Genomic DNA, 27,027 nt, shown 5'->3' with positions numbered 1-27,027 from the left:
GCTGGCAACCCCTTCCCCTCTCAGGTCCTGCCAGTCACTTAGAGTGACTTACCCGGAACTCCAGCGGCTTTCCCGATGGCACAGCGCCTTCTTCTCCCTGGACTGGGCAGCAGCGGCGGCAGAGCGGCTTTTCCGCCGGCCTCCTTGTACTGGGCAGCAGCAGCGGACATGGGAGAGCACAGCACTGCGCTGCTTCACAGTGACTGACTGAGTGAGTGACGGAAGAGAACGGGGAGGCTCTGCAGAAGGCTGCAAGGTAGCGGGGACACAGCATGAGCGGGGGATCGGTGGCAGCACAGCGCTGGCTGAGAGTGGGGGAGGGAGGGAGTGAGGAGGACGGGGAGGCTGTGCAGAAGGCTGCGGGTGAGTGGCGGCAGCAGCACAGTGCTGGCTGAGAGTGGGTGAGGGAGGGAGGAGGATGGGGAGGCTGGAGGGGAATGGGGACAGCGCTGGGTGACAGTGTGCCTGGCACGGGGGGTTAGGGTGAGGGGTCGTTTCAGTGTTGGGGTTATATTATTTGCTGTAAATCCTTCCATGTTAATGAAGCCAGCTCGGACATGGAAGGATTAACAACTACTAATGTAATCCCTGACACTGAAACAACCCTTTAGCCTAAGCCGCCATCCCAGCATGAATGTAATCCCCATGCTGCTAGGACCTTTGAGGGCCTGGCTGCACACAGCCAATCAGCAACTTATGGGCGTGCACTGGGAGGATACAGAACATCACTAGCTCTCCGCCCATTCTGCTGGTGGTGACAAGATACAATAATACCAACAGCTCTGTTCTCACTGTAGTAAGCCAGTTTGAAAACACAAAATTAAGTGCAGCATAACATGATTGGGCAGGCAGGGGTTTATAAAGTTAAAGTTCAGGTAGTGTGCTTGGAGGGAGGAGTATTAGTGTGAGGTGATAGTTGGATGTAATTTGGTGAGTGGAGCAGTAATGGGAGGTTATATTAGGGGGCTAGGTTAGATAGCCATTTTATGGCTTAGATAAAATGTTAAAATTTTCAGTCAGACCAAATTTTCATTAGCTTCCCTCTCTTGCTTCTGAAATGGCTGATTTAGAGGCTTTATTGAAGCATATTGGGTGCTGCTTGGGTGCAATCCCATCTAGCTGCTCTATCAGTTCCTTCTTCTGCGTACACTGACTTGACAATATGGTCCCCCTGGGCCTGGCGTGCGTGCCCTCCAAGACAGCTAAGCCCTTCCATAGCTCCTGCTGCCAGGTGTCACGTGCGCAGTCTCATCCCTATATCAGGCATCAGGGCGTTATGAGTGGTTCACAGTGGCAAAGCGGTTGTCAGCGTTCCGGGGCATCATGTCGGCGGTGTCAGTGGGGGAAGAGAAGCGCCCAAAGTTTCTACTCAAGAGAGTCCTTCAACATATAGGCATGCATAGGAGAAGAGGTAGAGGTCCAGAGGTTCCAAGAGCATGGCGGTGAAGTGGAGATGTGCTAGGAGAAGGAAGAGGAGGCGTGTGCAAGCTGGGGTGAGTCCTCCCTGTGGTACCACATAGAAAGGAAGGGAGCTCTATTGCCACCAAGACTAATACTTCCAGGAGGGAGTTGGGAGATGTAGCAGAGACAGCTTGGTCTACTATGACAAGTTCAGCCAGTCCTGTAAGTGCAGGGGATGGATATACAGCTGCCAGGCATGTGGCAGCAGAAAGAGAGTTGCCGGTGGTCCAATAAGGAAGACCAGGTCATGGATTAGCAGCGGCAACAGCAACTGAGACAGGACCAACGTCTCCGCAGTTATTCGCCTCGGGTGGGACCGGACAGGGTAGGGGTTATTCTGTTGCAGCACCACCTGTTAATTTACAGCTGTCCTGTAGTAGTGAATTAGTCAATCATCTGGCACCGCCTGCCAGTGGTCGAGAACAGTTTAGTGGTGTCTTCTCTGCTTTGTTTCCTGTACAGACTTCTTCAAGAGAAAGTGAACAGTCATCTGAATTTCCGAGGCGGGTTCTGGGAGTACCCAGGATGGCGGACAGTTCAACAGCAGTAGTCATGTACGAGGTCCTGCGGTACCAGCGAGCTGCACGGAATATGAGTTGGCTACACAGGATTCGGGACGGATAGCATTGCCTTGCAACGAGAGCCTTACTGGTGAGTCTCCAGTTGTTCACAGTTATACACCACATCACAGGTAATGCTTTCTCAGGGTACACTTAACTTACAAGGTAGCATGCACAATGATGGGTTTTTGAGCTTTTTTTTTTAGAGGATCAGGACAATTGTTTGGCATATAATTCTTCGCAATAATTCTATAGGGTAACAGCAGAGGGAAGATGATAACGGGGAAGGTAGGATTACTGTGGCATCGTCATCAGGGGCTATTGGAAAGAGGGGGATTTTATTGTCATTAGAAATGGGAGTGCAAACAGATTAAGTAGATGACACACATAGGCCTTTACTGGTGTCCGTTTCTGCAAGAAGTATTTTGTACGTATGTTTTGAAGGTCTGTTAGGTGCACATTTAAAACCTGAAGTAAAAGAAAAGATACAGAAAATAGAACATATTGACCTTTTTACATTATTACTATTAGAAAGGTTTAGTATTGAGCGGTGGAAAAAAGGAAAGGAACATAGAAGGGAAGAGGATTAGGAGAAAGGGCATTTTTGTTTAATTCCTTGTACGTTTGGGAATTTGTTACAATTTTGGGGAGTGTCATTAGGGGAAGAATGCTGTTCTGGATTATTTTGTTATCTTGATGTGATATGAGAAATTTATAGGATTTACTGAGGTATTGTGTGGTTAAAGTATGATGAGCAATTTAGGCAGAGATTGGTGGTGCAACCTTCGTTGCATTGAGACCACAAAGATATAAGATTTTGGATGTGATTGATGTGGCTCCAAATGTGCCTAGCAGGGATGCATATGGTAACTCAAATAGCAACTCTGCCATGTTGAATCCCTTTTGGTCAGGCCCCAATGGTTGCAAACAAGGGGTAAGGGGGGTTGCCGAGGCTTTTCAAGAAGGGCGTGTGCTGGTTCTTCAATGAGAGCATAAATGCCCCGCTTGTGGTGGATCCAATCACCCTTTCGTTTGCTGTTTCAAAAGATCAAAGGCGACTCCAGTGACCCCCAAGTACTCCGATCATAAAAAGTGTGTTTTTTGTGGGAGAGTTTTTGTGACAGATTTAGAATTCCTTTCCGAGAACGGTGTGAAGGTTTCATAGCTCTAATTTTGTGGTCTGTCCGGGACTTTCCGGTGGTAAGGTAAAAAATAAAAAAGGAGGTAGTTTTAGCATTTACATCGATTCCCTTTGTGCATTCACCACTGTGGGTTATTCCAAAGAAGAAAAAAGGAAAACTTTGTCTAATTCAACATTTATCATTTCCAAAGCATGGTGCGGGAAATGATGATATTGATCTGTCTTTTATGTTAGTATCCTATACATCTTTTGATGCAGCAGTGTGTTTAGGGCTGGCAATGGGTGAAGAAGTGTTAATGTCGAAGGCTGACATTGAATTGGTCTTTGGGCTTTTACCTGTTCACCCGGACTCTATGCACCTGTTAGAAAGCACGTTTGCCAATTTATTTTACATTGGCCGCTGTCTGTCCATGCGTTGCTCCATTTCTTTCATCTTCGGCTTTTAGTACATGTTTGCAGTGGGTTGTAAAAGAAAAATCTACCATAAAGGGAGTCATCTATATTTAGATGACTTTCTTTGTGTCGGACCAGCGGGACAGCAAACCTGTGAGATTTTACTACAAACGCTTGCAGAGGTTTTCAGTGATTTTGGTGTGCCTTTAGCAGTAGACAAGACTGAAGGGCCTATTACTACACTTTGTTTTGGGGTATCGAAATTGATTAGCAGAGAATAGAGTGTAGTTTGCCTGAGGCAAAGTTGCAGGACTTGCAAGTCACTATTCGGGAGGCTTTGGTCAAGTCTAAGATCACCTTACGAACCAATCATTGCTTGGCAAATTAAACTTTGCTTACAGAATCACACCTATGGGGCGTGTTTTTTGCAGATGTTCAGCATAAGCTGTTAGGTATTAGACATCCTCAGCATTTCATCAGCTTAAGGCCGCTTTCACACGGCCGATAAAATCGCGCAAGATTTGTGCATTGTGAAACACACAAATCTCGCGTAATTATGAACCCCATTTTTTTGAATGGGGTCATATCCGTTAGTGATTTTTTTTTCCCGCGACACATTTCAGTGTGGGAAAAAATCGTGACATTTCCTAGCTTTGAGAATCCTCTCGGAATGCATCGCCCATTGTTTTCAATGGGGCCAGAAAACACATCGCACCAAAACAATGGAAAACACTTCCCGATCCTCTGGCGCAACTGTTTTGGCACAGAAATGCCTTGCATGTTGGCAGTGGCGATATCGGCCCGTTAATATTGCACTCACCCATGTGAAACTGGCCTAACTAAAGTACATAGGAAGGATTTTAGGATGTGGGATGTGTTACTATCTGAATACAATGGCAGGACTTTATGGATGGCAGTAGTGCAGTCTAATATAGAGTTACATCTTTTCACGGATGCATCAGGTTCTATTGGCTATGAGGCCTTATTTCAAGGGAGTTGGAGTGTGGTCACATGGCCCAGCATGTGGCATGAGGCAGGATTGACTAGCAAGTTATTCTTTTTAGAATTGTTTCCAATCTTGGTTGCAATAGAGATCTGTGGCAGTCGTCTAGAAAACAAGGTGATCCTGTTTCATTGTGACAAGATGGCACTTGTGGGCATGGTCAACAGTCAGTCTGCCAGTTCTCCACCAGTGGTCTTTCTGTTTCATCGGTTAGTATTGGCATGCCTGAAGTGGAAGATTCTGTTTAAAGCTGTGCACATTCCGGGCTTACAAAATCATATTGCTGATGTGCTATGTCACCAATACTTTGCACATTTCAGAGAATTGTCACCAGAAGCGCAGCAGGAACTGACACATTGTATGGAAGATCTATGGAAGGTGGTATTTTGATCTTGTTAGATTGGATAACGCATTTATTGGCACGGTCGACTTGGGAGGCATATGTCCGAGTGAGGAGATGGTGGTTTAGTCTGGAAGATTGGTGTTAGGCGGAGGGAGGTCTTTGGAATCAGGTTGATTGGATTTTTTGTTTTATACCGTCCCTCTTTGATAACCACATTGCAGCATCAGTTTTAAATAAGTCCTTCGCCATATTGTCCTTTTTATTTAAATTGTAAGGAGGAGTAGATGTTATGCAACTGTTTATAGTTCTCAGCGGTAAAGGGGTTTTTTATGGGTGTGAAAGTTTTAGATAAATGGTGTCTGGTTTCTTTTTAATTGTTAGGTCTTTTTTCGCAGCTGGAGATAGTTTGCAACTCTGCATGTGAGTGTTCTGTATTCAGGACTGCTTTTCCATGAGCATTCTATGGGGCATTACATGTGGGTGAGCTAGTGAACCCAAGTACGGAGGCACATGGAGGAATTTTGATGAAGGATGTGTCGTTATGGGATGGGGTCCTGCATATCAATTTATTTAACTCTAAGACTGGTTTTGAGCTGGTTATCGTCATTGATTACGATGTTTTGTTTTACGATTTTATCATCTTTCTTCAATGTTTAATAAAGCTGTGACCATTCACCTTTCCAACGGTAAATTAACTGTGTTTTAATGGGGTCAGTTAGATGGGTGGTCAGGTAGCCCCCTAGATCGGCCCCTTGTCAGGTTATGGTATTGCAGGAAAAGTTCCCATTGAAGTGAATGAGAACTTGACCAGCAATACCAATCCTGGTCACTACAGTAAGAACAGAGCTGTCTGCTTCCTGCAGAAATCAACTCAGTACGTGACACAGCAAACAGCTGTTTGGAGGGGGTCTCGGGTGAGGGAGCCCTACTACTGTATTATTGATGACCTATCCTGAGGTTAGATGCCAGAAAGGCCATGGAAGGAGAGAAGTGGTATCATAGATCTCTGTGTCAAGAGATGTTAAACGACTATGCACTGTGTGGAAGCAAAGGGAAGCTCCCTTTCCAAATGGGACTTGCTACCAGAAGCAGATGATGACGCCATGAACTGGGACAAAGAACAAGTGTCAGGACATGTGAGACTGGTCTCCATCAATTTAGAGTACACAACATAGGGACAATGTGGACTGGGGGAGTACCTCTCTAAAGGGATTGTAGTATTTTGATGCACTGTACGGTTAATTGGATTAGTAAGTAATGTTATGTGTAGATGCTCTGTAACCAAGTAACAAGGCACTTTGTATTGGCATCAAATACAAATGAGAATATATGTTTAATGAGAGTGATGATCTGCTGTATGTGCAGTCATGATATGTACTTTTGAACCTGCAGTGTGCAAGTCCGCGATATCTGTATAACGTTGCAGATATACAGTCAAACTATGGAGAACAACAGGTAGTTACAAGAATGGTTAGTTATCAGTGAAGTCCAACTCACAAAGTGTGTATAGATATATTTTAGTTGTGTTAGTAAAATTTATTTGTTTGCAAAAAAAAATAGTGTCCCTGTCCCCATCTGTCAGCTGCTGTGCCATCCATGTACCTGCAATTTGGGCGCCTTACCTACGACCCGTTTCACGTAGGGTGTCCGTACACAGTACATCAGCAGACAGATGTCCAGACGACATCTGGACTCATTATATTGTTTTAATTAACAAGTTCAGGTGCTGCCTGGCAATCAGTGAGGATCCACGCTGTGTACGGCCACCCTTAAATTGCCTTTATTGTTATGTTAATTTTGTACAGAGGACCGACTAAAGGCCCATTTAGACGGGACGAGTGTCGGGCAAACGATACCAGACACTCGTCCCCACACATACTAGCATGCAGCATAAACGATGGACAATAAGCTGATCGCTCAGTGTAAATAGCAGCCGTTCAGTGCTAAACAGCTGCTTTGTTAAGGCAATAGAGAGGGGCGGGGGAGCGTGAGAAGAGAAATCTCCTCCTGCAGCCTCCCCACTGTGAGCCAGCGATACTAGCTCCCGTGCAGCAGCATGAGAGCTAGCATGTGTGGGGACGAGTGTCGGGGATCGTTTGCCCGACAGTCGTCCCATCTAAATGGGCTTTTATTAACCCTTTCTAATCCAATTTGTATCCTAGTTTTCCTAGGGGGCTTACTCTTTTTCTGCCATTATACAGCGGCGCTATATGCTGGCTAAAGCCAGTACTGCATGAGGTGACACGTTGGATAGGCTCTGACAGCAGAGAGGCTGGCAATGTACAGTAAGAGAACCCCAACAGACGTCTTCCAACATCGGAGCTGTACAGCCTTAAATCATAATTAGTGATGAGCGAGCATACTTGCTAAGGGCAATTGCTCGAGCGAGCTGCGGGGGAGATCGGGGAGGAACGGAGGGGAGATCTCTCTCTCCCTCTCTCCCCCCTGCTCCCACCTGCTGACTGCCGCTACTCACGCTCCCCCGCGCCAGCACCCGAACCTTTTGTCTTGAGCAGGCAGGTACTCGCTAAGGGCAATGCTCGCTCATCTCTAATCATAATGTCTTCAAACGTCAGACAGTGGATTGGAAAAGGTTAAGGTGTGCTGCTTTTTTTTGCAAGTTTTGTGAAATGCACATACCTTGATCTTATGCCCCTTTGTTTCTTGCAAACTCCTCCTTAGCTTTTTATCTATCAGGATAATGTCATCTTGATCCACAAAAGACACAAACATGAGATCCAGACACGACTAAAAACAAAAGTAAAGATATTCTGTAGTTAATATTGATTGTGTTACCAGAGGGGTAACTTCAAGCTCCTGCACCCTAATGCAAAATCTGTAACAGGGGCCCCTAGCTATAATGCATCATTTAGAGTACTGGTCTCATGATACATGATGCATAGAAACCTATCGGTTCCCCTCAGGCTCCAGGAACCAAGTGCGACTACAACCTCTGCAACCTGTATGCCCAAACGTAGATAGCAGAGTTCAAGTGCTCAGCACTCTCCGATGGCCCCTTCTCACCTCAACAAAATTGCTGAGCACTTGAACTCAACTATCTCCAGCGGTCCCACTGAACTGAATGGAGTGGTGGTGTGCAATGGCAGATTATAATAGGGACAATGGGAGCGTCTGCCCTGGGCCCGAGACTCCAGCGGGCCCACGGTTGTCCAATCATCCCTATTATAATTTCTGCTCCTAAAATTTCAGCTGCTGGTAGAGGAAGAGGTTAAATCCATTAATCGTGTGATGCTGCCCCGGCTCACCACATGATGTCATCACTCCTCACCTGGCTCCAGCTCTCAATGAATGCCGAGTACTGGAGCTGGGAGAAGTGAAGACGTCATGCTGTGAGCCTGGGCAGTGTTGCACACAGCGTGGAAAGCCAACAGCTGGAGTTTTAGCAGCAGGGCCGACTTTCTGCCATCAGCCACAAAGGAGGCCCTAGTACTAATTGGCACCACAGAGGGGGGTCATTATTACTAATTCAGGCCACAAAGTGGGTCCTATTGGGGGAGTGTGGGCTGTCAGGGGGTCATATTATTTAGTGGGGCCAAGAGTGGATCTTATTACTAATTAGGGCCGTAGAAGGTTATATTACTAAGTGAGGACACACAGGAAGTCACTATTACTATACCATGCACATTATTACTATAGGGGGGCAATGCAAAGTTCATTAGTGGCCACAGAGGAGGTAGCTATTACAAAGTGGGGCCACATTATTACTATAGGGGGCACTGGGAAGTTCATTATGGGTTTTGCTTGCAGGATACTAGTTTGCAGAGGCAAGTCACGTCTGGAAAAAATCTCAATGGCAAATCTGGGCCCACAGAGAGAAAAACCAAATACAAACACTCCAGAGATGATATCACCTGTTATTACTGGAGGTAACTGCACTGTAATCACCATCACTGTGTAGAGCTGGTATTTCCATACATTATATGGTAATTGTATTATTTAGAGGTATACTAAAGCTGAGCAATTGTATCTAAGCCTGCTGCATTATAAAGCTTGTCTTATAGAGTATATATAAATATATTTGTTTTTGGAGCGGAGTGACAAATTCACACATGGCAGATTTGCTGCAGATCTCCCACAGTGGAAAAATCCACAGAAAATCTGCAGCAAAATCCATATTAAAATCCACAATTTTGACATGGATTTTGGTATGGATCTGCAGTAGATTTCACCCAATCAATAAAAATGGTGAAATCTGGTGCAGATCCTCACCGAAATCCACACCAAATGTTTACTGTTGTGGTTGCTTATTTAATGTTTTACTAGAGAATATTTTATCCGGGTGGGGGAGGGGGGAGGCCCAAGTTGTGTCAACAGCCCTGGGTCCATAGTCCCCTTAACCCCTTAGTGACGGCCCTATCGTAAAACTAGATCCTGCTGTTGCAGGACATGTATGGAGGGAGGTAGCGTTGCTATCTCCCTCCATACAGCGCGGGCATCAGCTGCGCTCGGCCGTTCGGCCGATCGCGGCTATTAACCCTTTAAATGCCGCTGTCACTTCTGACAGCGGCATTTAAATCCCCGGAACGCTGTTCGGGGGTCCCGCACGGCCCCCCCGCGGTGAGATCGGGGGAGCCGTGCAGGTGTCATGGTAGTCGGGGGCCTAATGAATGGCCCCAGGGCTGCCTTAGCAGACTGCCTATCAAGCCATCCACACAGGGTGGCTTGAAAGACTGCCTGTAAAAAGCAGTATGACGTAATGCTATAGCATTATGTCATACTGCAGGAGCGATCAAAGCATCGCATGTTAAAGTCCCCCATGGGGACTTCAAAGTAATGTAAAAAAAATAATCAATAAAGTTTTTTTAATTGTTAAAAAAAAAAAAAGTTATAAAAGTTTAAATCACCCCCCTTTTGCCATATCCATTATTACAAAATCATAAAATAAAAATATGTATTTGGTATCGGCCCGTCCGTAAAAGTCCGATCTATCAAAGTAGTGCATTATTTTTCCCACACGGTGAACGTCGCCTGAAAAAAAAAAAAAATAAAGAACGCCAGAAATACACTTTTTTAGTTACCCTGTCTCCCAGAAAAAACGCAATAAAAAGCGATCAAAAAGTCGTATGTATTCCAAATTGATACTATCCGAAACTTCAGGACATCGCGCAAAAAATGAGCCCTTGCTCAACTACGTCAATGAAAAAATAAAAAAGCTATTGCGCGCACAATATGACCGCAGAAAATAATTGAAAAAAATTAAATATCTTAAAAAAAAAAATTTAAGTACTACAGCAAAAAAAATACTATACAAGTTTGGTATCGTAGCAATCGTACTGACCCATAGAATAAAAATATCAGGTCGTTTTTGTAGCAAAAAGTTTTTCAGTAAATTATATGGTACAATAAATAGTGCCATTGAAAAATACAACTCATCCCGCAAAACACAAGCCCACATACAGCGACGTCGATGGATAAATTAAGGAGCTACGATTTTTTAAAAAGGAAGTAGGAAAAAACAAAAATGGAAAAAAGCAAAAAAGCTCCATCACTAAGGGGTTAATCTGCCACTGGTGGTGTACCAGGGACAATATATCAGGATCATTGTGGGTCCCAGTAGTTAGACCCCCACTGATCAGCAAGTTATCCCCTATCCTGTGGATAGGGGATAACTTCCTGAGATTAGAATACCCCTATAACCCATTTATGTAAGGCAAATGCTAGCTTGCCTGTTATACACATGGACACCCTGAGAAATAGCTAGACCCTCCAAAGTTACTTCAGTGTAGGAAGAGCACATATGCACAGTCACTTTATCACCTGGAAAGGACTGTCATAAACATCTGTCTTAGAACACCCTTTTAAAAACGTGAAGGACTTAAAGGGGTAATCCAGGCTTTTACTATTAATGACCTATGCTCATTATAGGTCATCAATAGTTGATCAGTGGGGATCCAACACTCGAGATCCCTGCCAGCCAGCTCATCCTCTAGCCCGTTGTCGGTGCAGAGGAGCCAGACGTTGTCATCAGTGGTCAGGGCTGGAAGTGTAATAGACTGACTGCTTCACTCCCATTGAAATTAATGGGAGTGATACCTCATATTACACTTCTGGCACTGACCACAATGAAGAGCTGGAAATGTAATAAGAGGCATTGTTCACATTGATTTCAATGGAAGGGAAGCCGTCTATTACACTTCCAGCCCTGACCACTGATAACGATGTCCGGCTCTGCTGCACTGACAGCGGGCTGGAGGATCAGGTATTTGGCAGAAATCCTGAGCAGCGGACCTCCGTCGATCAACTATTTATGATCTATTCTATAGGTCAACAATAGTAAAAGCCCAGAATACCCCTTTAACCCATAAAGTACCAAACACTGTAAATATATAGTGCTTGGTCCTGGACTTTAATCCAGGCCGTTATTAAAAATATGACATGCGATTAATGCTCCTACAATCTAGCCGGAGCAGGTCGTTTCTTTCATGGCACTGAGCCATCACATGTTTTCTGGCAACCTCTGGCATGTCAGAACTACAGAGTCTTAGCAGACCTCTGACCAGCTCTAACCGTCACTACTGTCTCACTAAAGGGATGTTTTTTCCTATAACTGGAGCTCCTATGGATCCTCCAGTTACCATGAAAAGTGTGAAATAAAAAAACACAGTGTGAATGTCCCCCAGAAGTTTTATATGACGTCATGAGGGACATAGATGTTTAAAATAACAGAAAATAATTTCAGTGAAAAAAGGTATTAAAGAATTGTTCTGTACATGCCAAAGAAAATATGCAGCAAAAATAATTTTTGCAGACCAGGAGAAAAAAAAGGTCCATAAAACCACCACAATGGTAAAATTGATAAAAAAGTATCCGGTCCTTTAGGACCGAAACACTCTGGTCCTCAAGGGGTTAAAGGTATCATACAGTCATATATGGATATAGTTTAATCATTCTATAATACACTTTGTGTTTCAATTTTTTTCCATTTTCAAGATTTCTGCTTGTTAGCAGTGCATGAAAATAATCTTGTTTAAATGTAGATGCTGAAAACCCTTCCAGATCCCAAACTTTCCACATCTGAAGATAAATTATCCAGTCCAGGAAATTCTCTGTAAGCAAACTATAGTAAAAGGTGTTCTATAGATTAAGGTCCAACCTTTGGGACCCTCACTTATCAAAAGGACAGGGTACCCGTGACTCCTGTTTCCTGATTCAACTCCACTTCTCCCTTTTGAAGTCTATGGTATTTACGGAAAGAGCTGAGGATAGATAGATGATAGATAGATACATAGATACAAAGCTTGGCTACTTATATATTAGACTGAAACATTTTAGTAAATGTAAGCATTAATAAAATAAATGGATTACCGTGAGGATACTAGGGCCTTGTATTTCTTTGTACTTCTGCTCATCATAGTACCTCTGCCCTGAGTTCGGGCTGCAACAACCTTTATAATATTGGCTGATGAGGAAATCAATCACCACTGTAGCCTACATATAATAAACAAGAATATAAGATGAATGACTTTAAGAGGTTGTTCAGGAATGGTATAAAATGTTTGCTGTCAGTGCAGCCTGTGGAAACCTGTTCTAGGAAGGAGAATTTATATGCAGACTGGGGGTGTGGAGCCTAACAGCACACTGACAGAATTAATGTGCCTCCCAGGAGGATAAGGGATAGTTAAGGTATACTGTTCAGAACATTGTGATGTTAGGCTCCACCCCCATTAAAGGCCCCTTCCCCCTCCCGCCTGTACATACATTCTCCTATCCTAGGATGGGTTTCCATTGACTATACTGAAATCAGCCATTTTATGCTATTCCTGGACAACTCCCTTAAGTGGCTTTAGTTTATGTTACATTCTTCAATAGGCATGATGTTGAAATGAAACTCACCAATCCAAAATAGGAAAGATAGGAACCGATGAATATCACCAATTCTAAAAATCTGAACTGGCCTCCCTGCAAAGAAAGACATGTCTAATGTTTAACTATTTCTGACCAAGCACTCATGAAATCATCAAGTTTATTCTCAGTCTACTTAAAAGTACATATTTACTATTACCATATAGTGGACTAGTGCAGTATTTCCCAACACGATCAACAGAACAGTGTCAGAAAACTTTAACCCTTTCCAATCCACTGTCTGACGTCTAAAGACATTCTGATTGAAGGCTGTACAGCTCTGATGTCGGAAGACGTCCGACAAGGTATTCTTACTGTAGATTACTGGCCGCTCTGTTGTCGGGGGCCTCTCCAGCATGTCACATACGGCAGTACTGGCTCTAGCCAGCACATGGTGCCATTGTGAAAGGGCAGAAAGAGAAAGCCTCCTCGGAAACCCTGAATCCAAAATTGGATTGCAAAGGATTAATAAATCACATCACTCACACTAACTACAACTTGAAACTCACTTACTTTTTCTAATGCAAATAAAAGAGGAGAAAAATGTCAGAACTGCATCAATAAACCTGCCTCTTAGGCCTCCTTCCCACGAGCGTGACGGGCTCCGCCGCGTAATATTCCGCTGCGAAGCCCGTCACGGCGCCCCCCAGAGCCCCTATACTTACCTGCGGGAGATAGCGTGAAATCGCTTCCCCGCCCACCGCCGCCGCGTCACCGCCCGTCACCGCCCACCGCCGCCGCGTCACCGGCCGTGTCACGTGCACGGCCGGCCGTGTCACGTGACGCGGCCGGCCGCGTCATATGGCGTCATATGACGCGCGGCGGTGGGCGGGAAAGCGTTTTTTCACGCTATCTCCCGCTGGTTACAGCGGGAGATAGCGTGAACGGACGGCTTCCATTGACTGCAATGGAAGCCGTCAGTGCGTACAGCCCGTCCTCACCCGCAGAAAATAGAGCATGCTGCGGGTGAGGACGGGAGAAATCGCGGTGCGTAATTCCGCGGTGGAATTACGCATCGTGAGCATTGTGCTATTAGGTTCAATAGAACCTAATAGCTGCGGGCAACGCAGCGGATTTTCGCCGCGAATTACGCGGCGGAAATCCGTTCGTGGGAAGGGGGCCTTAGGCCCATGTGTATCAAAATCCATGTGGCTCTTTTTTGGAGCATTTTTTGGTGGTAATAATTGTGCACACAGCGTATACACATGATTTTAAAAGGCACAGGTGTAAGTAATACGGTAGCTGCTTGGCCCCAATATAAAATTTGAAACAGGGCGCCCCAGCTATAATGCTGCTTTTACAGTACTGTTGTCCTCATATGCAAAGAGAGACCTTACGTGTTCCCTAAGGCATCAGGGCCTGGGTGTAACCCACTATAGTTATATCCAGGGGCGTAACTAGAGGGGATGCGGTTGCACCCGGGCCAGGAGACTTAGGGGGCCCATAAGGCCTCTCTTCTCCATATAGTAAGCCTAGTAGTATGAATAAAGCATTATAGTTGGGGCTCTGTTACAGGTTTTGCATTGGGGACCAGGAGCTTCAAGTTACGCCTCTGGTTGCATCCCTGATAAAAAGGGTTATCTAGGAATAGAAAACCATTGCTGTTTCATCCTGAAACAGTGCCACATCTGTCCATGGATTGTACAGCCTCTTTAATGAGCAAAGAAACACAGAAAATTGACGGTTGGAAAGACCACACGGTCTATCTAGTCTGCCTTCATGTTATTTCGTTTTACTGTTGGGATAGATCTATGCTCATCCCAGACATGGTTAAATTCACTTACTGTTAATATTTTCACTTACTGCTGAAAATTTGTTCCAAGCATGTATTATGCTCAGTAAAATAATATTCCTGACATTGCTTCTGATCTGTCTCCTATCTAATTTCAGGTAGTGCCCCCTTGATCTTGTGCTTAGTTTCTTATTAGAGACACTTCCGTCCTGAACCTTATTTATACCTTTAACATACACTCTTTGTCAAAAAAAATCAAGCACCTAGTATGTTGCCGTTTTACTCCAAAACTCGGCATGCAGTTCTATTTTAGGCATTTATGCAAATGATTAAAGCTGCAGCGTAATTAAATGAATGGTCTTGTCACCCGATGCCCTAAAAGTGATTACACCCTTGGCCTATACAAAGGCTCTCAGAGGCTACTTGTATGCAGTGGACCTTTTTCCACTTGTATAGAACTTATTGACCACTAGACATGCCTCTATGACACTACCAAAGAAATTTTGAGTTTGAGAGAATTGCCCACTCCCTGAGCCATTCTGACCAGACGCTTTGGAAGTGTTGGAGTTAGTGATTGCGTGAGAGCATGCACACAAGACGACCAGGCCAGGGCAACCTCAACAGATCACAAGTAGAGAAGTTGTCTGATCATCAACAAGCACGAGCAACTCCAACTGTTTTGTTGTCCACCATCCAGAGACAGGTGGCACCATCTTTACAGGCCCCTGTGTCTAGTGGAACCTTAACCAGACACTTGGCTGAAGGACATTTGGTCTCATGGCGCCCATTACATGTACTGCCTTTGACACCCACCATCACCTCTATTTACAGTGGTGTCATGAACGACTAAACTGGACTACTACGAAGTGGAATCAAGTTGTCTTCAATGACAAATCTAGGTTAAATTTAGGCACTGATGATGGCCATGTTTGTGTTTTGACACCTAGGGGTGAGTGTCAGAACCGGCAACTCTCGGGGCCGCTGTGCCTGCACTACCAGTCTTACCACCCGGGTTGCAGAAGTGCGGCGCAGGGGAGCCCCGATTCTAGTGATCTCCCCTGGCCACTGTAACCCTGGTCGCCGCCGGGTGATGCCCCGCACATCCCCATTTCCATGACTACCAGGCGTGCTTCCTTGGCATCCATCTGCTCAGCCAGGCTGGGGGCGGTGTTCCCAGCGTCTCCTTAATTGAGTCCTGCTGCTGTCAGGCTCCCCGCCCCAATCAGCTGCTGGTGCAGGAGTTCTGACAGCATTTAAATGTCTCTGTTTCCTTCCAGCATTGCCAGTGTTAGTTTGGTCTTCCAGCTGCACCCGCGTATTGTTTTGACTCCTGTTGTGACCCCGGCTTTCTGACTTCTGCTTTTGGACTTGACTTCGTTTTTGCCTTACCCCTCTGTACCGCGTACCCTCCTATTGCTGACCCGGATAGTCTGACCATTCTACTGTTTGTTTGTCTCCAGTGTCTGTCCATTTGTCTTTCCTGTGTCCCGCTTCTCTAGTGAGTGTAGGGACCGCCGCCCAGTTGTCGCCCTGGGGGTTAGCCCAGGGGGGCAAGTAGGCAGGGACAGGGGTTGCGGGTTTTCTCAGGGACTTCCATTATCCCGGACCCTGTCCTGACAGTGAGTGCCTCAATCCTGCTTTTGCTGTGGAGTGGCACTACACCCCCTCTGGTGGTGTGATGGTCCAGGGGACCATTGCATACAACAGTCGGTCACCCATAGTGGTGGTACAAGGGACAATGACAGCTCAGCAATATGTTAAGGACATCCTGCAGCCACATGTCTTGTCTGTCGTAACAAGGTTTCTAAAAAGCATTTTCCAGCAGGATAATGCTCGGCTGCACACCCGACAGCAAGGGTGTTACATGGTTGCCTCCACAACATTGCCACACTTCCAATAGAACATGTATGGGACCATCTGGGAAGCCAACTTCGACAGCTTACGAGTTTACATGATCTAAAGGCTCAGTTACTGCAAATGAGGACCGATATGCCGCAGGATACCATATGGAACGTGTATGCCTCCATTCCCGCCCGTATCATATCTTGTATCCAAGCTAGAAGCGGCCCAGCAGTTAGAGGTGGCCCAACCACAAAACAGTTTTACTAATTATTAAAAAAAAATCTAAATACTAAAACAAAAATACATATTTGGCATCACTGCGTTCATAAAATTCCGATCTATCAAAGTAATGCATTACTTACCCAGCATGGTGAATGCCATCGGAAAAAAAAGAACACCAGAATCGCGTTTTTTGGTCACCCTGTCTCCAAGAAAAAATGTAATAAAAAGTGATCAAAAAGTCTTACGTACTCCAGAATGGTACCAGCAGAAACTACAGGATGTCCCACACAAAATGAGCCATTGCAAAACTATGTTGACAGAAAAATAAAAAAGTTATTGCGGTCAGAAGATGACGGCAGAAAATAATTGAAAAAAATTAAATATCTTTGATGAAAAAAAATAAAAGTAGCACAGAAAAAAACAAAAAAACAAAACTATAAAATTTGTATTATAGTAATTGCACTGACCTATAGAATAAAATTATCATGTCATTTTTGTTGCAGTGTGTACCCTATAGAAACAAGACACACTCAAAGATAGCGGAATTTCGTTTTTTATCTATTTCACTCCCCCTCAAATTTTTTAAAGGTTTTTCAGTACATACAGCATGTCAAGCAAAAATCAAGCCCTCAGACATCTACCTCGATGGATAAATAAAAGAGTTATGATTTTTTAAAACAGAGGAGGAAAAACCGAAAATAGAAAAAAAGGGCCATGTCCTTAAAGGGGTTGTCCCGCGCCGAAACAGGTTTTTTTTTTTTTTTAACCCCCCCCCCCCCCCCGTTCGGCGCGAGACAACCCCGATGCAGGGGTTAAAAAAACAAACCGCTCAGCGCTTACCTGAATCCCGGCGGTCCGGCGTCTTCATACTTACCTGCTGAAGATGGCCGCCGGGGTCCGCTCCCTCCGTGGACCGCAGCTCTTCTGTGCGGTCCATTGCCGATTCCAGCCTCCTGATTGGCTGGAATCGGCACGTGACGGGGCGGAGCTACACGGAGCCGGCATTCTGCACGAGCGGCTCCATTGAAGACAGGAGAAGACCCGGACTGCGCAAGCGCGGCTAATTTGGCCATCGGAGGGCGAAAATTAGTCGGCACCATGGGAACGAGGACGCTAGCAACGGAGCAGGTAAGTAAAAAACTTTTTATAACTTCTGTATGGCTCATAATTAATGCACAATGTATATTACAAAGTGCATTAATATGGCCATACAGAAGTGTATAGACCCACTTGCTGCCGCGGGACAACCCCTTTAAGGGGTTAAAGGTTTAAAAAACACCTAATATTTAATGCATTTCGGCGATGCAGCCCCTTCCTTAGAAGGGACTGTAAGAAGTGTGGGTTATAGCTAAGGTTACTCCTATCCTCGCTACAGCTTATCATAGCTCTATACAGCAGGATTCAATCTTCTTCTTTCTACTGGTTATACTTCTTCTAGGCAGCAGAGCATCCTACTTGCTTTCTTTGCTGCCTGACTACATTTTGGACACATTCTGAAACTGTCAGAAATCAGATCCCCTAAATCCTTCTCTTCTGAAGTCCTGGGTAACACTGAACAGCTGATACCAAGTTGTTTCTGAATAAGAATGTGGAAAAGTAAAGCACTGTTTCTGGAAGAAAGAAGCCATGTTCATCTAATCCTATCTAATCCATATATTGCTAGCATTTAAAGGGGTTGTCTCGCGAAAGCAAGTGGGGTTATACACTTCTGTATGGCCATATTAATGCACTTTGTAATATACATCGTGCATTAAATATGAGCCATACAGAAGTTATTCACTTACCTTCCCTGCGCTGGCGTCCCCGTCTCCATGGCTCCGTCTAACTTCAGCGTCTAATCGCCCGATTAGACGCGCTTGCGCAGAAGGGTCTTCTGCCTTCGGCTCGGTTCGGCAGCAGCGGCGTTCTGGCCCCGCCCCCTTCTACGCATCATCGCGTAGCTCCGCCCCATGACGTGTGCCGATTCCAGCCTCCTGATTGGGAAGTGCAGGGAAGGTAAGTGAATAACTTCTGTATGGCTCATATTTAATGCACGATGTATATTACAAAGTGCATTAATATAGCCATACAGAAGTGTATAACCCCACTTGCTTTCGCGAGACAACCCCTTTAAGTATTTGTGCCGGAAAAAAAATTACTGTTTGCACTGCATGCGCCAGTTTTGATACACATGGGCTGTCACAGTAGACAGACTTAAGGGTGGAATGACGTCGCCTCTCTTTTGTAATCCACTCCTGTGTTTTGTCCAAAAAAATTCTGCAAAAACTGCTAAAAAATTGTCACAAAAACTGCATGTATAATTTCAATCATTTGAATTTGTCAGAACCTACATAATTACACACAACATTATACAATGAAACAATCATGTACTGGTCTATCAGAGGTGATGAATTACATTATATTCCCATGTTAAATAGTGGGTTAAAACTTAATTACTTAAAAATAAAGGAAATCATTACTGTGCCATAAACTTGAATGTCAAATCGTATTCCATTGGCCTTTATTAAAGTCCTCCGCTCAGTCTGATCTTGGGCCTTGTAGTGCCTTGCAAATCTGTAGACAGTGTACATTTTTAAATTTAATAAAAACAGAGTAAATGAAAAAAATATGGAAAAACTATTCTTTCAAATTAATGCTAATGCTTATATAAGAATTTATAATGTGTCCATATAAAATATATTTTGGGTAGAATTGCTTAGAAAATTCTCTTAACCTCATAAATATGGTAGATATAGTACAAAAAATACCAGCGCTCCAGTGTTTGAAAAAGTAACAGACAAAGAATATGGGGATGTGTTGTAGCACCCAGTTATACAGCATATGTCACTTACTTCTCAGGGGTGCTTATTGAAAAGCACCTCTGGGTCCCGGAAAGCAGGCAGAATCCAAATAATAGATAAGTTAATCTTTATTGTGTGACGCGTTTCGGCCGAGCTGTCGGCCTTTCTCAAGCATATGATATGCAAACGCGTCGCACAATAAAGAAGAAGTAAGTGACATATGCTGTATAACAGGGTGCTATAACACATCCCAATATTCTTTGTCTGTTACTTTTTCAAACACTGGAGCGCTGGTATTTTTTGTACTATATCAACCTGCTTTGTTTATCCCGTGGTGTCCACTTTCCACTTCTGGGACCTACCATGACGCTCTCCATGAGATGTCTCCAATGACCAGTGCAAGAAAATTTAATTCACGCTTTGTGATTTGTTACGCAATCTTGGACCTTGACGTACCGGAGCCCGTCTTACGGGCCCAGCGTCACGGGTGAGTCCTTTTTTCATAGTGTCCTTTATACATAAATTTTGTTAGATATCATATTCTTTATTCCATTGTCTGGAGCGCTACCCATTATTACTTTTTCTCTAACCTCATTAATATGGGACAAAATAAGTCATAAAACCTTGAGACTGGGTTTAGCACAAACTCTCCAACGTACCTCAATTTAGGTAACTGCTGGTTATAATATATGATGTTAATATAATTGCAAAAACATAAATGCATATTCTCTACCACTAAACAGGAAAAATTTCAGAACTATCAGGTGCGTAGGAAACTCTTAGTATATGCATGCAGACTGCACCTCGACCCTTCAAAAAAAAAAAGCCTAATAATTGCACTGTGTAAGGCCAGATGCAAGCGGTATAAGAGGTGTAACTTGAAGCTTCTGGGCTACAATGCAAAATCTGTAACAGGGCCCCCAACTATAATCATTTATTCATAGTACTGGGATGCCTATATGGAGAAGAGAGGTCTCCTAAGGCTCCTGGGCCCGGGTGCAACCGCATCCTCTGCATCCCCTATAGATACACCCTGCATATTGCTAGCATTTGTCAACAGTGTCCAATTGCCTATTGTCTGACCCAGCCAATATCTAGAATAAAGTGGAAGAAGCACTAAAAGAAAGCACTCTACTACTTTGTTTTCTGGCAACTATGCTTTTTTTTAAAAAGCGTAGCGGCATACTTGTCCATTGATTAATGGGGTGATATAGTGGAGATGCCACTTTGCTTTAGTGATTCTAAGGGGTCACAGTGGTCTTACTTATCTGAGCATAATGTCCTATTACCTGAAACTTAAGCCAGGAAACAAACTCTCATCAACAGCCTTATCATCCAAACGTCGAAAGCTATATTGTGGATGGCAACTGAATGCCCAAGGATCCAGATCACAATTCCAGTTGATTTCAATGCCCATTATGCCACCCTATGAAAATAAAGTCAGCTAGGTAAGGCAGCTTTATACAGTACAGTGCACACATTCTACACACCTGTCGAAGTTGACAGAGTAGATTAAGTAATGCAATTACAAGAGTTTTCAGTTGTAATTGTATTAAAAAGAATAATGCTCATACTGAACACCATATATATTATCTGCCCCCACGCACAGAGTGTGTCCTGTGTATGAAGAATGCATGATCTCTATGTGCTCCTCTAAGTATGGAGATATTCTCCCCTACAATTAGCTTCCTAGAACATAGCTTGATCAACATTTAACTAAGCGTGTCTTTTAATTTTGCCAAAGCCAGTTTCATAATGTCTAGAAGCAGACTATTTAGGATTTAACCACTGGGCATACAGCGTGGAAGGGGGTCTGTAGGCAACCTCAGCTGTCTTGCCATTGATGACTGCCAGATCACTTATCTGCTCAGACTGTCCCTCTGGTTTCAGTAGTAATATTGATTTCTGCAAAGTATTTGAACCTAACCAACGTCCCTTGTTTAGCTATTATATAGAATACCAAATGAAATACTGCAGTGATATAATGATGTGTCTGAACAAAAATAGGTCCATCAGCATCCTACCTAAGCATTACTACTAAAAATAAAATTACACAAGCGTACATAGCAATAACATAGAGCAGAGGTTGGTTTCACATCTGTGTTGGAACCTCCAGTCAAAGGATCCATCACAGGTCCGATGCACAATGCTGGAAGAAAAATGGCTGCATGTAATAATAATAAACTTAATTTATATAGCGCCAACTTATTGTGCAGCACAGGAGCAGTTTTTCTTCTGGTTAAAAGCCGGGCAGGTAAATGAAAAGCAAACAGACCCCATTCTAGTCAACGGGCTTTGTTCGGCGCTGTTTGGTTCCATCCTAAGACAGAGCCGTTTGGCCACAGGGATTCCCTTTTTTTGGAAACTGTATGGAGCAGGAAAATGGAATCCCTGCCGCAGATGTGAAACCACCCTTCGTTTTTACAAAAATTTTCAATGCAAGTTTGTGATATAAACAGAATATACCAAAATTGCAACTTGAGAAAACTTCTCCCCAGCTGCTGATAAAATGTCACCAAGTCTGAATATGGGGCATCGAGGAGCTGTCACTTTGTTATACTTGCAGGATACATTGTACTCTGGGAGGATGTTCTTCCTAGAGCGAAAGCAAAATTAAGATTATTGTGATAGCAGCATACATTTATATATGCAACAGTAAGGGAATATTTACATAGGTTTATGCAAGTTGCGCCAAATATTCTCAAGAGCAACTCACATTGGACAGCACATGGATGCAAGTTCATGTGCTGTTTGAGCCCCGTGGGCATTAGACGTTGTGAGTCCTATTCTGATCCATGATAAGGACAAGTATAGGACATGCTGCAATTTTTTTGCATGTCTAAAAAAAAGACCCATTAACTCCTTAAGTACCAGGCTGTTTTGTGCATTAAGGACCAGGCACTTTTTAGGGATTGTACCCATGTGGTGATTTAACTGTCCTACTTTTTTTTTCTTCTGATACCAAAATTATATTTTCAGCAGTTTTTTTTCTGTGACATATAGGGCTATTTTTTAATATTTTTTTCACTCACTTTTTTTAGTTTTATTGGAGGTAAAAAGTAAAAAAAATTTTTTTTAACATTTATAGTTTTTATTTTAAATTAATATATTTACGCTAAAATAAAGTATTGGAATGGGTTCCTCATTTTGTTTCAGACGTTTTGATATATAATGTGTATGGTGTTGGATTACAGGGCGCATACTGCAACTGTTTTTGTTGATGTCGGCTTTGGGTTATTTTCATTCTTATTTAGATATTTCTATTTTATTCTATAATTTTGTTTTACTTATCTATGTAATTATTTTATTACTATCTATGTCCCCCATGATGTCATATAAGACCTCTGTGGGACATTAACATGTTTTTTTTTTTTTTTTTATTTGACACTTTTTCACTGTAGCTGGAGCATCCATTGTAGCCCCCAGTTACAGGGAAAAACATCCCCTGTAGTGACAATAGTCACTGGCAGAGCTGATCAGGGTCTGCTGCAGCTCTGCTGTGCCAGCGGATCCCGGTGGTCACATGACAGCCGTCTCGCGTAGTGGAAGAAACACTTCCAGTTGCACTTGTTAGTACATAGTGCTCATTGAGTGCTGTGTACTCGAAAAAGGAGAAGGCATTAGGGGTTAAAAATCATTCCTGCCTTCTCCTCCGGGTTCTCACCTGTGACTAACAGCTGACAACCCAACCTGCTTCTGATTGATTGCAGAAGCAGGAACTTTAATCACCCACCCTATTTTTACTATTGCCTGGAATTAAGGGCTCCTTCACACGGGCACTGCGACTTTTGGCTGAAAAATCACATGGACGGGAGACAGCCGTGACAAAGTCATGGCTGCATCTCCCATTTATGCGCCCGTTCAGATGGCCCAGGTGCGGCAAGTATACGCTGCACCCGGAATACCGCTGGACAGGAGGAGAGAGTTTAGCTATGCTAAATTCCCCCCCCCCCCCCCCTTTGCCCCTTGTCAGCTGTCGGCAAAGATAGTCTGCTAATCTCCCGCCTCCTTCCTTTGTCAACAGCCAGCAAGGGGGCAGAGAAAAAAAGGGAGTTTAGTAGAGACTCTGCTAAACTCCCTCCTACCTCCCTTTTACGGTAGCTTTCATAGGCTGCCATAGGAGTCTATGGACCGGCTGGCTTATTCAGGCCAAACAAAAACTGCCTTATTTAGTCATAACCCTGCTAAGACCAATAAATAAGCAAAAAATGATTCAGTAGCCTGAATGAGCTAAATTGCTATTCTCCTCTGCTTACTTTCACCTACCTTGTATAACCCAATGCAGCAAAGTGGATTGTGTTCTTTATTAAAACTGTGAAATTTTCTGCACTTGCCAAAATGGCAGGCCTAAAAGTGAACAAATGGAACATTATTGTACGGAAAATATCTGGAAAGTACAACATTACAATATTTACATGTTCAAGAGCGTAAAATATATTTCCTTTGTGTTATAAAAAATGTCATTCAATCTATATGTGGCAGCAGCCCCATGATACAAAGCAATTGACAATATTAAATTAAAAAAAACATGGATCTGAGTTCCTGATCGCATTTTTAGTCAGCTGTGATTACAGTTGTACACATAACCTGGAGGATCATAAGTTGGCTGCAACTATATAACAACAAAAACAGGTGGACACACTTCTCTGGAAAGTGACTTACATGAACAGACATTTCTTACAATATGATTCATTTCTCCCACAGAAACTGTTTGTGTTGTGGGAAAGTATCATCAATTTGCACTGCCTCACATGTATTTTAGTCAGATAACAGAATTTTGTGTATATACACACACACGTATATAAACCTATATACAAACACATTGCCCATATTTCATATAAAAAATACTTTACTTTAAACATCCTAAAAATATTTAAAACATAGTATACACATGCTCATCAGAGGCCATACACCAGGTATAACAGTTACTAGCCAACATAGAACAGTAGCATAAACAAAGTTATGGTTCTGTTAGGTGAGGTGACAGGAAGCCAGGGAATGTATTTTTTACACTTACCTGCTCCCCTGTTCCAAGACCAGATTCAAATACCAAGAGCACCGGGGAGCGAAACGGGGGTGCGGCATGATCGACTACCTGCAGGAAGGTGCACACAGCCGACCCGGATGCCAAGGCAGAAATCTGTCCCTTAAGGGAACTGAGGATGAGCCCCATGTCCAGCCCATCCTGAAGGAAGGACAGGAGGCTGGCCAAAGAAAAATGCAAAGGACGAACCCTCTCCAAACGCAATGATACACCCTAGACGAGGACGGCTTTCTAGCCTTATTCATCGTTCGGATGATCGGGTCCGCAAAACCTCATACCTTTAAAACCGCGGCCTTGACCGCCATGCTGTTAAACATAGCGTGGACAAACTCGGGCGGTAGAGGGGTCCTAGAGAGAGAAGATCCTGTTACGGAGGAAGGTGCCAGTGAGAGTCTGTCAGCAGATCGATGAACTCCGTGTACCACGCCCGCCGAGGCCAATCTGGAGCTATGAGAACTAATGGAAGCCCTTCCTTCCTGACTCTCTTGAGTAGCTAGGGAATGAAGACTGCCGATAGCGCAGGGAGATGACCCTTGGCCCATGACAGGATCCATACCAGACTTCCTGTCTGCTGCGCAAAGTACTGCAGCCGGAGAATTGCCTGTAGCTCCAATACGATGATTGGGAGACCGGACTCTTGGCAGGACCAGGTCCCCTGTGCCACTAGGCCCCGCAGTGTACCCCCGTAGCCCGTCAAACTGGCGTCAATGGAGCAGACTTGCCACCGTAGGGGCAGGAACGAATTGCCCTGCTGAATGTCTGGAGAGTCCAGCCACCATCGGAGGAAGCGCTGCATCCTCGGTGGAACCCTTATTTTCTGATCGAGGGAGCGCACCAACCTGCCCCATCTCGACAGTATGGGCCACTATCAGGGTGGGTGCCCCGGGTACCCAGGTCGTAGACAGCTTGAAGGAAAACACCAACCCTCCCTGGATCCTTCGGCCAGACTACGCTGAAATGAGAAGGCCCCCCCCCCACCCTGTCCGAGACGGGTGGGGGGTGTCCCTCATGCAGAGGACTTGGTCCTGGGGGTCTTAGAGGACTGAGGCCCTGACCACCCGGATGGCCTTGGCTTAAACGATGGTCCTTTCTTTTGCTCCTGATCCTGAGGGGCCTTCTAGTCCTTCGACCTGCGAGGGCTCGCCCGGCAAAAAGAACGAAAATGCCTATGCTGTGGGGCCGTCGATTGCTTGGAGCAACTCTGCGGTAGATGGGAACTCTTTCCTCTTGTAGAGATGAGCTCATCCAGCCTGGTGCCGAAAAGGCAAAATCCTGCAAAGGGAATGCTGGTTAGTGACGCCTTGGAGGAAGTGTCCACATCCCAGGACTTCAGCCACAGAATCCAGCGGGTCGCCACCGAGGCAGCAGATGCTCGTGCCACAAGCTTGGCTGCATCCAAGGAAGCTTTGCAGAGAAACTTACCCGCCTGTTCAATCTGCTGTGCCATTACTGCCAGATCCCCCGGAGAAGCCCCCACGAGGATTCCCTCGTGCAACTGCTTCGCCCAATCCGTGATGGCCTTACTGACTCAGGATGAGATGAGTACGGGTTTGAGAGCTGAACCCGCTGCCTCAAACACGGACTTCGCGAAAGACTCCTGCTTCCAATCTTGGGAGTCTTTGAGAGAAGAAGCATCCACTGTGGGCAGAACTGTGTGCTTCACCAAGCGGAAGTCAGGAGGATCGACTGCCGGCGAAGACGACCACTTCTCCACCAGATCTTGTGGAAAAGGGTACATCACGTCCAAATAACCTAATTTGGAAAAACATTTGTTAGGAACTTTCCATTCCTTAGACAAAACCTTGTCAAAATCGTTATGAGGAGGAAAAGTCTTTGGGGGGTATCTGGGATGCCCAAAAGAGAAGGACATCGCTAACGCAGCTGGCTTCGGCTCAATGAGATGGAAAGTTTCTCGTACCGCCACTATGAGGCCTTCCACCATAGTGGAGAGCTTAGGAGCCTGCTTCTCCTCCGCGTTGGAGTCTAAAGGAAGACTCTGACAACTCTCCTTCAGAACTACTATCCTCCCCAGAGGACCATCGCGCCCTCGTACCAAAGAACGCACAGGCACCGAGGAGGGCGGTGATCGGGAGGACACCCGTGATCTGGAAGGCCTACCTCGCTTCTGAGGACGTGTGCACAGCGGACCCTCCCTGACCAAATCATGCCTACCGCAAGCGTCCTGGGAGACTAATGTCCGGCGATTCAGTCAATGCAGAATTGCGCCAGACGCCTGGGGGAGGTCAGACACTGCAAGAGACAGGGAGCTGGCCCATTCAGGCTCGACTGCAGGTAAAGGCTAAATGGGGGGGGGGGTGCCTGAAGATTGCACAGCCGTCTATTTTGCAAGGGTACAGTCATTACAAAAAGGCTTAACCTGTCCACATGCGAACTTCGTATTACAGCGAGAGCAAGCATAATGCGTAACTCTGGTTAGTCCCAGTCCGGACTCCTAAGCTCTAGGGTTGGACATGGTACTTGGAATTAACAGAAAAAAGTCTGTTATGCACGCTCAATGCCAACTTATTCGCACTCCACCCATGGAAGGGGATACAACAGCGGGCAAGCTGGTCACCAGGCAGAGCTTACCCTTGGTCCAAATGTGGTCTGGGGAGCCGCAGGGCCCAGAGGCCAGAATGCTGT

General features: G+C 44.7%; 1 protein-coding gene across 3 annotated transcripts in view; it reads right to left on the bottom strand.

The window, feature by feature from the left end:
* Positions 1-27,027, bottom strand: part of P2RX7 (purinergic receptor P2X 7) — a 54,285-nt gene that overhangs the window by 851 nt on the left and 26,407 nt on the right. For 2 of the 3 annotated variants that reach the window (XM_066603269.1, XM_066603268.1), the window contains exons 6-12: positions 23,607-23,687; positions 21,807-21,936; positions 20,630-20,766; positions 19,020-19,113; positions 12,756-12,821; positions 12,228-12,350; positions 7,542-7,649 (exon numbers count right to left, since the gene is read on the bottom strand). In XM_066603269.1, the coding sequence (XP_066459366.1) occupies positions 7,542-7,649; positions 12,228-12,350; positions 12,756-12,821; positions 19,020-19,113; positions 20,630-20,766; positions 21,807-21,936; positions 23,607-23,687 (739 nt within the window). The remainder of the gene's footprint in view (positions 1-7,541; positions 7,650-12,227; positions 12,351-12,755; positions 12,822-19,019; positions 19,114-20,629; positions 20,767-21,806; positions 21,937-23,606; positions 23,688-27,027) is intronic. The other variant, XM_066603270.1, reaches the window with a different exon arrangement.

Source organism: Eleutherodactylus coqui, chromosome 5 (genome assembly GCF_035609145.1).
Source record: "Eleutherodactylus coqui strain aEleCoq1 chromosome 5, aEleCoq1.hap1, whole genome shotgun sequence".
NCBI classification, from domain to species: Eukaryota; Metazoa; Chordata; class Amphibia; order Anura; family Eleutherodactylidae; genus Eleutherodactylus; species Eleutherodactylus coqui.
This window is presented reverse-complemented; position numbering and strand designations above follow the sequence as displayed.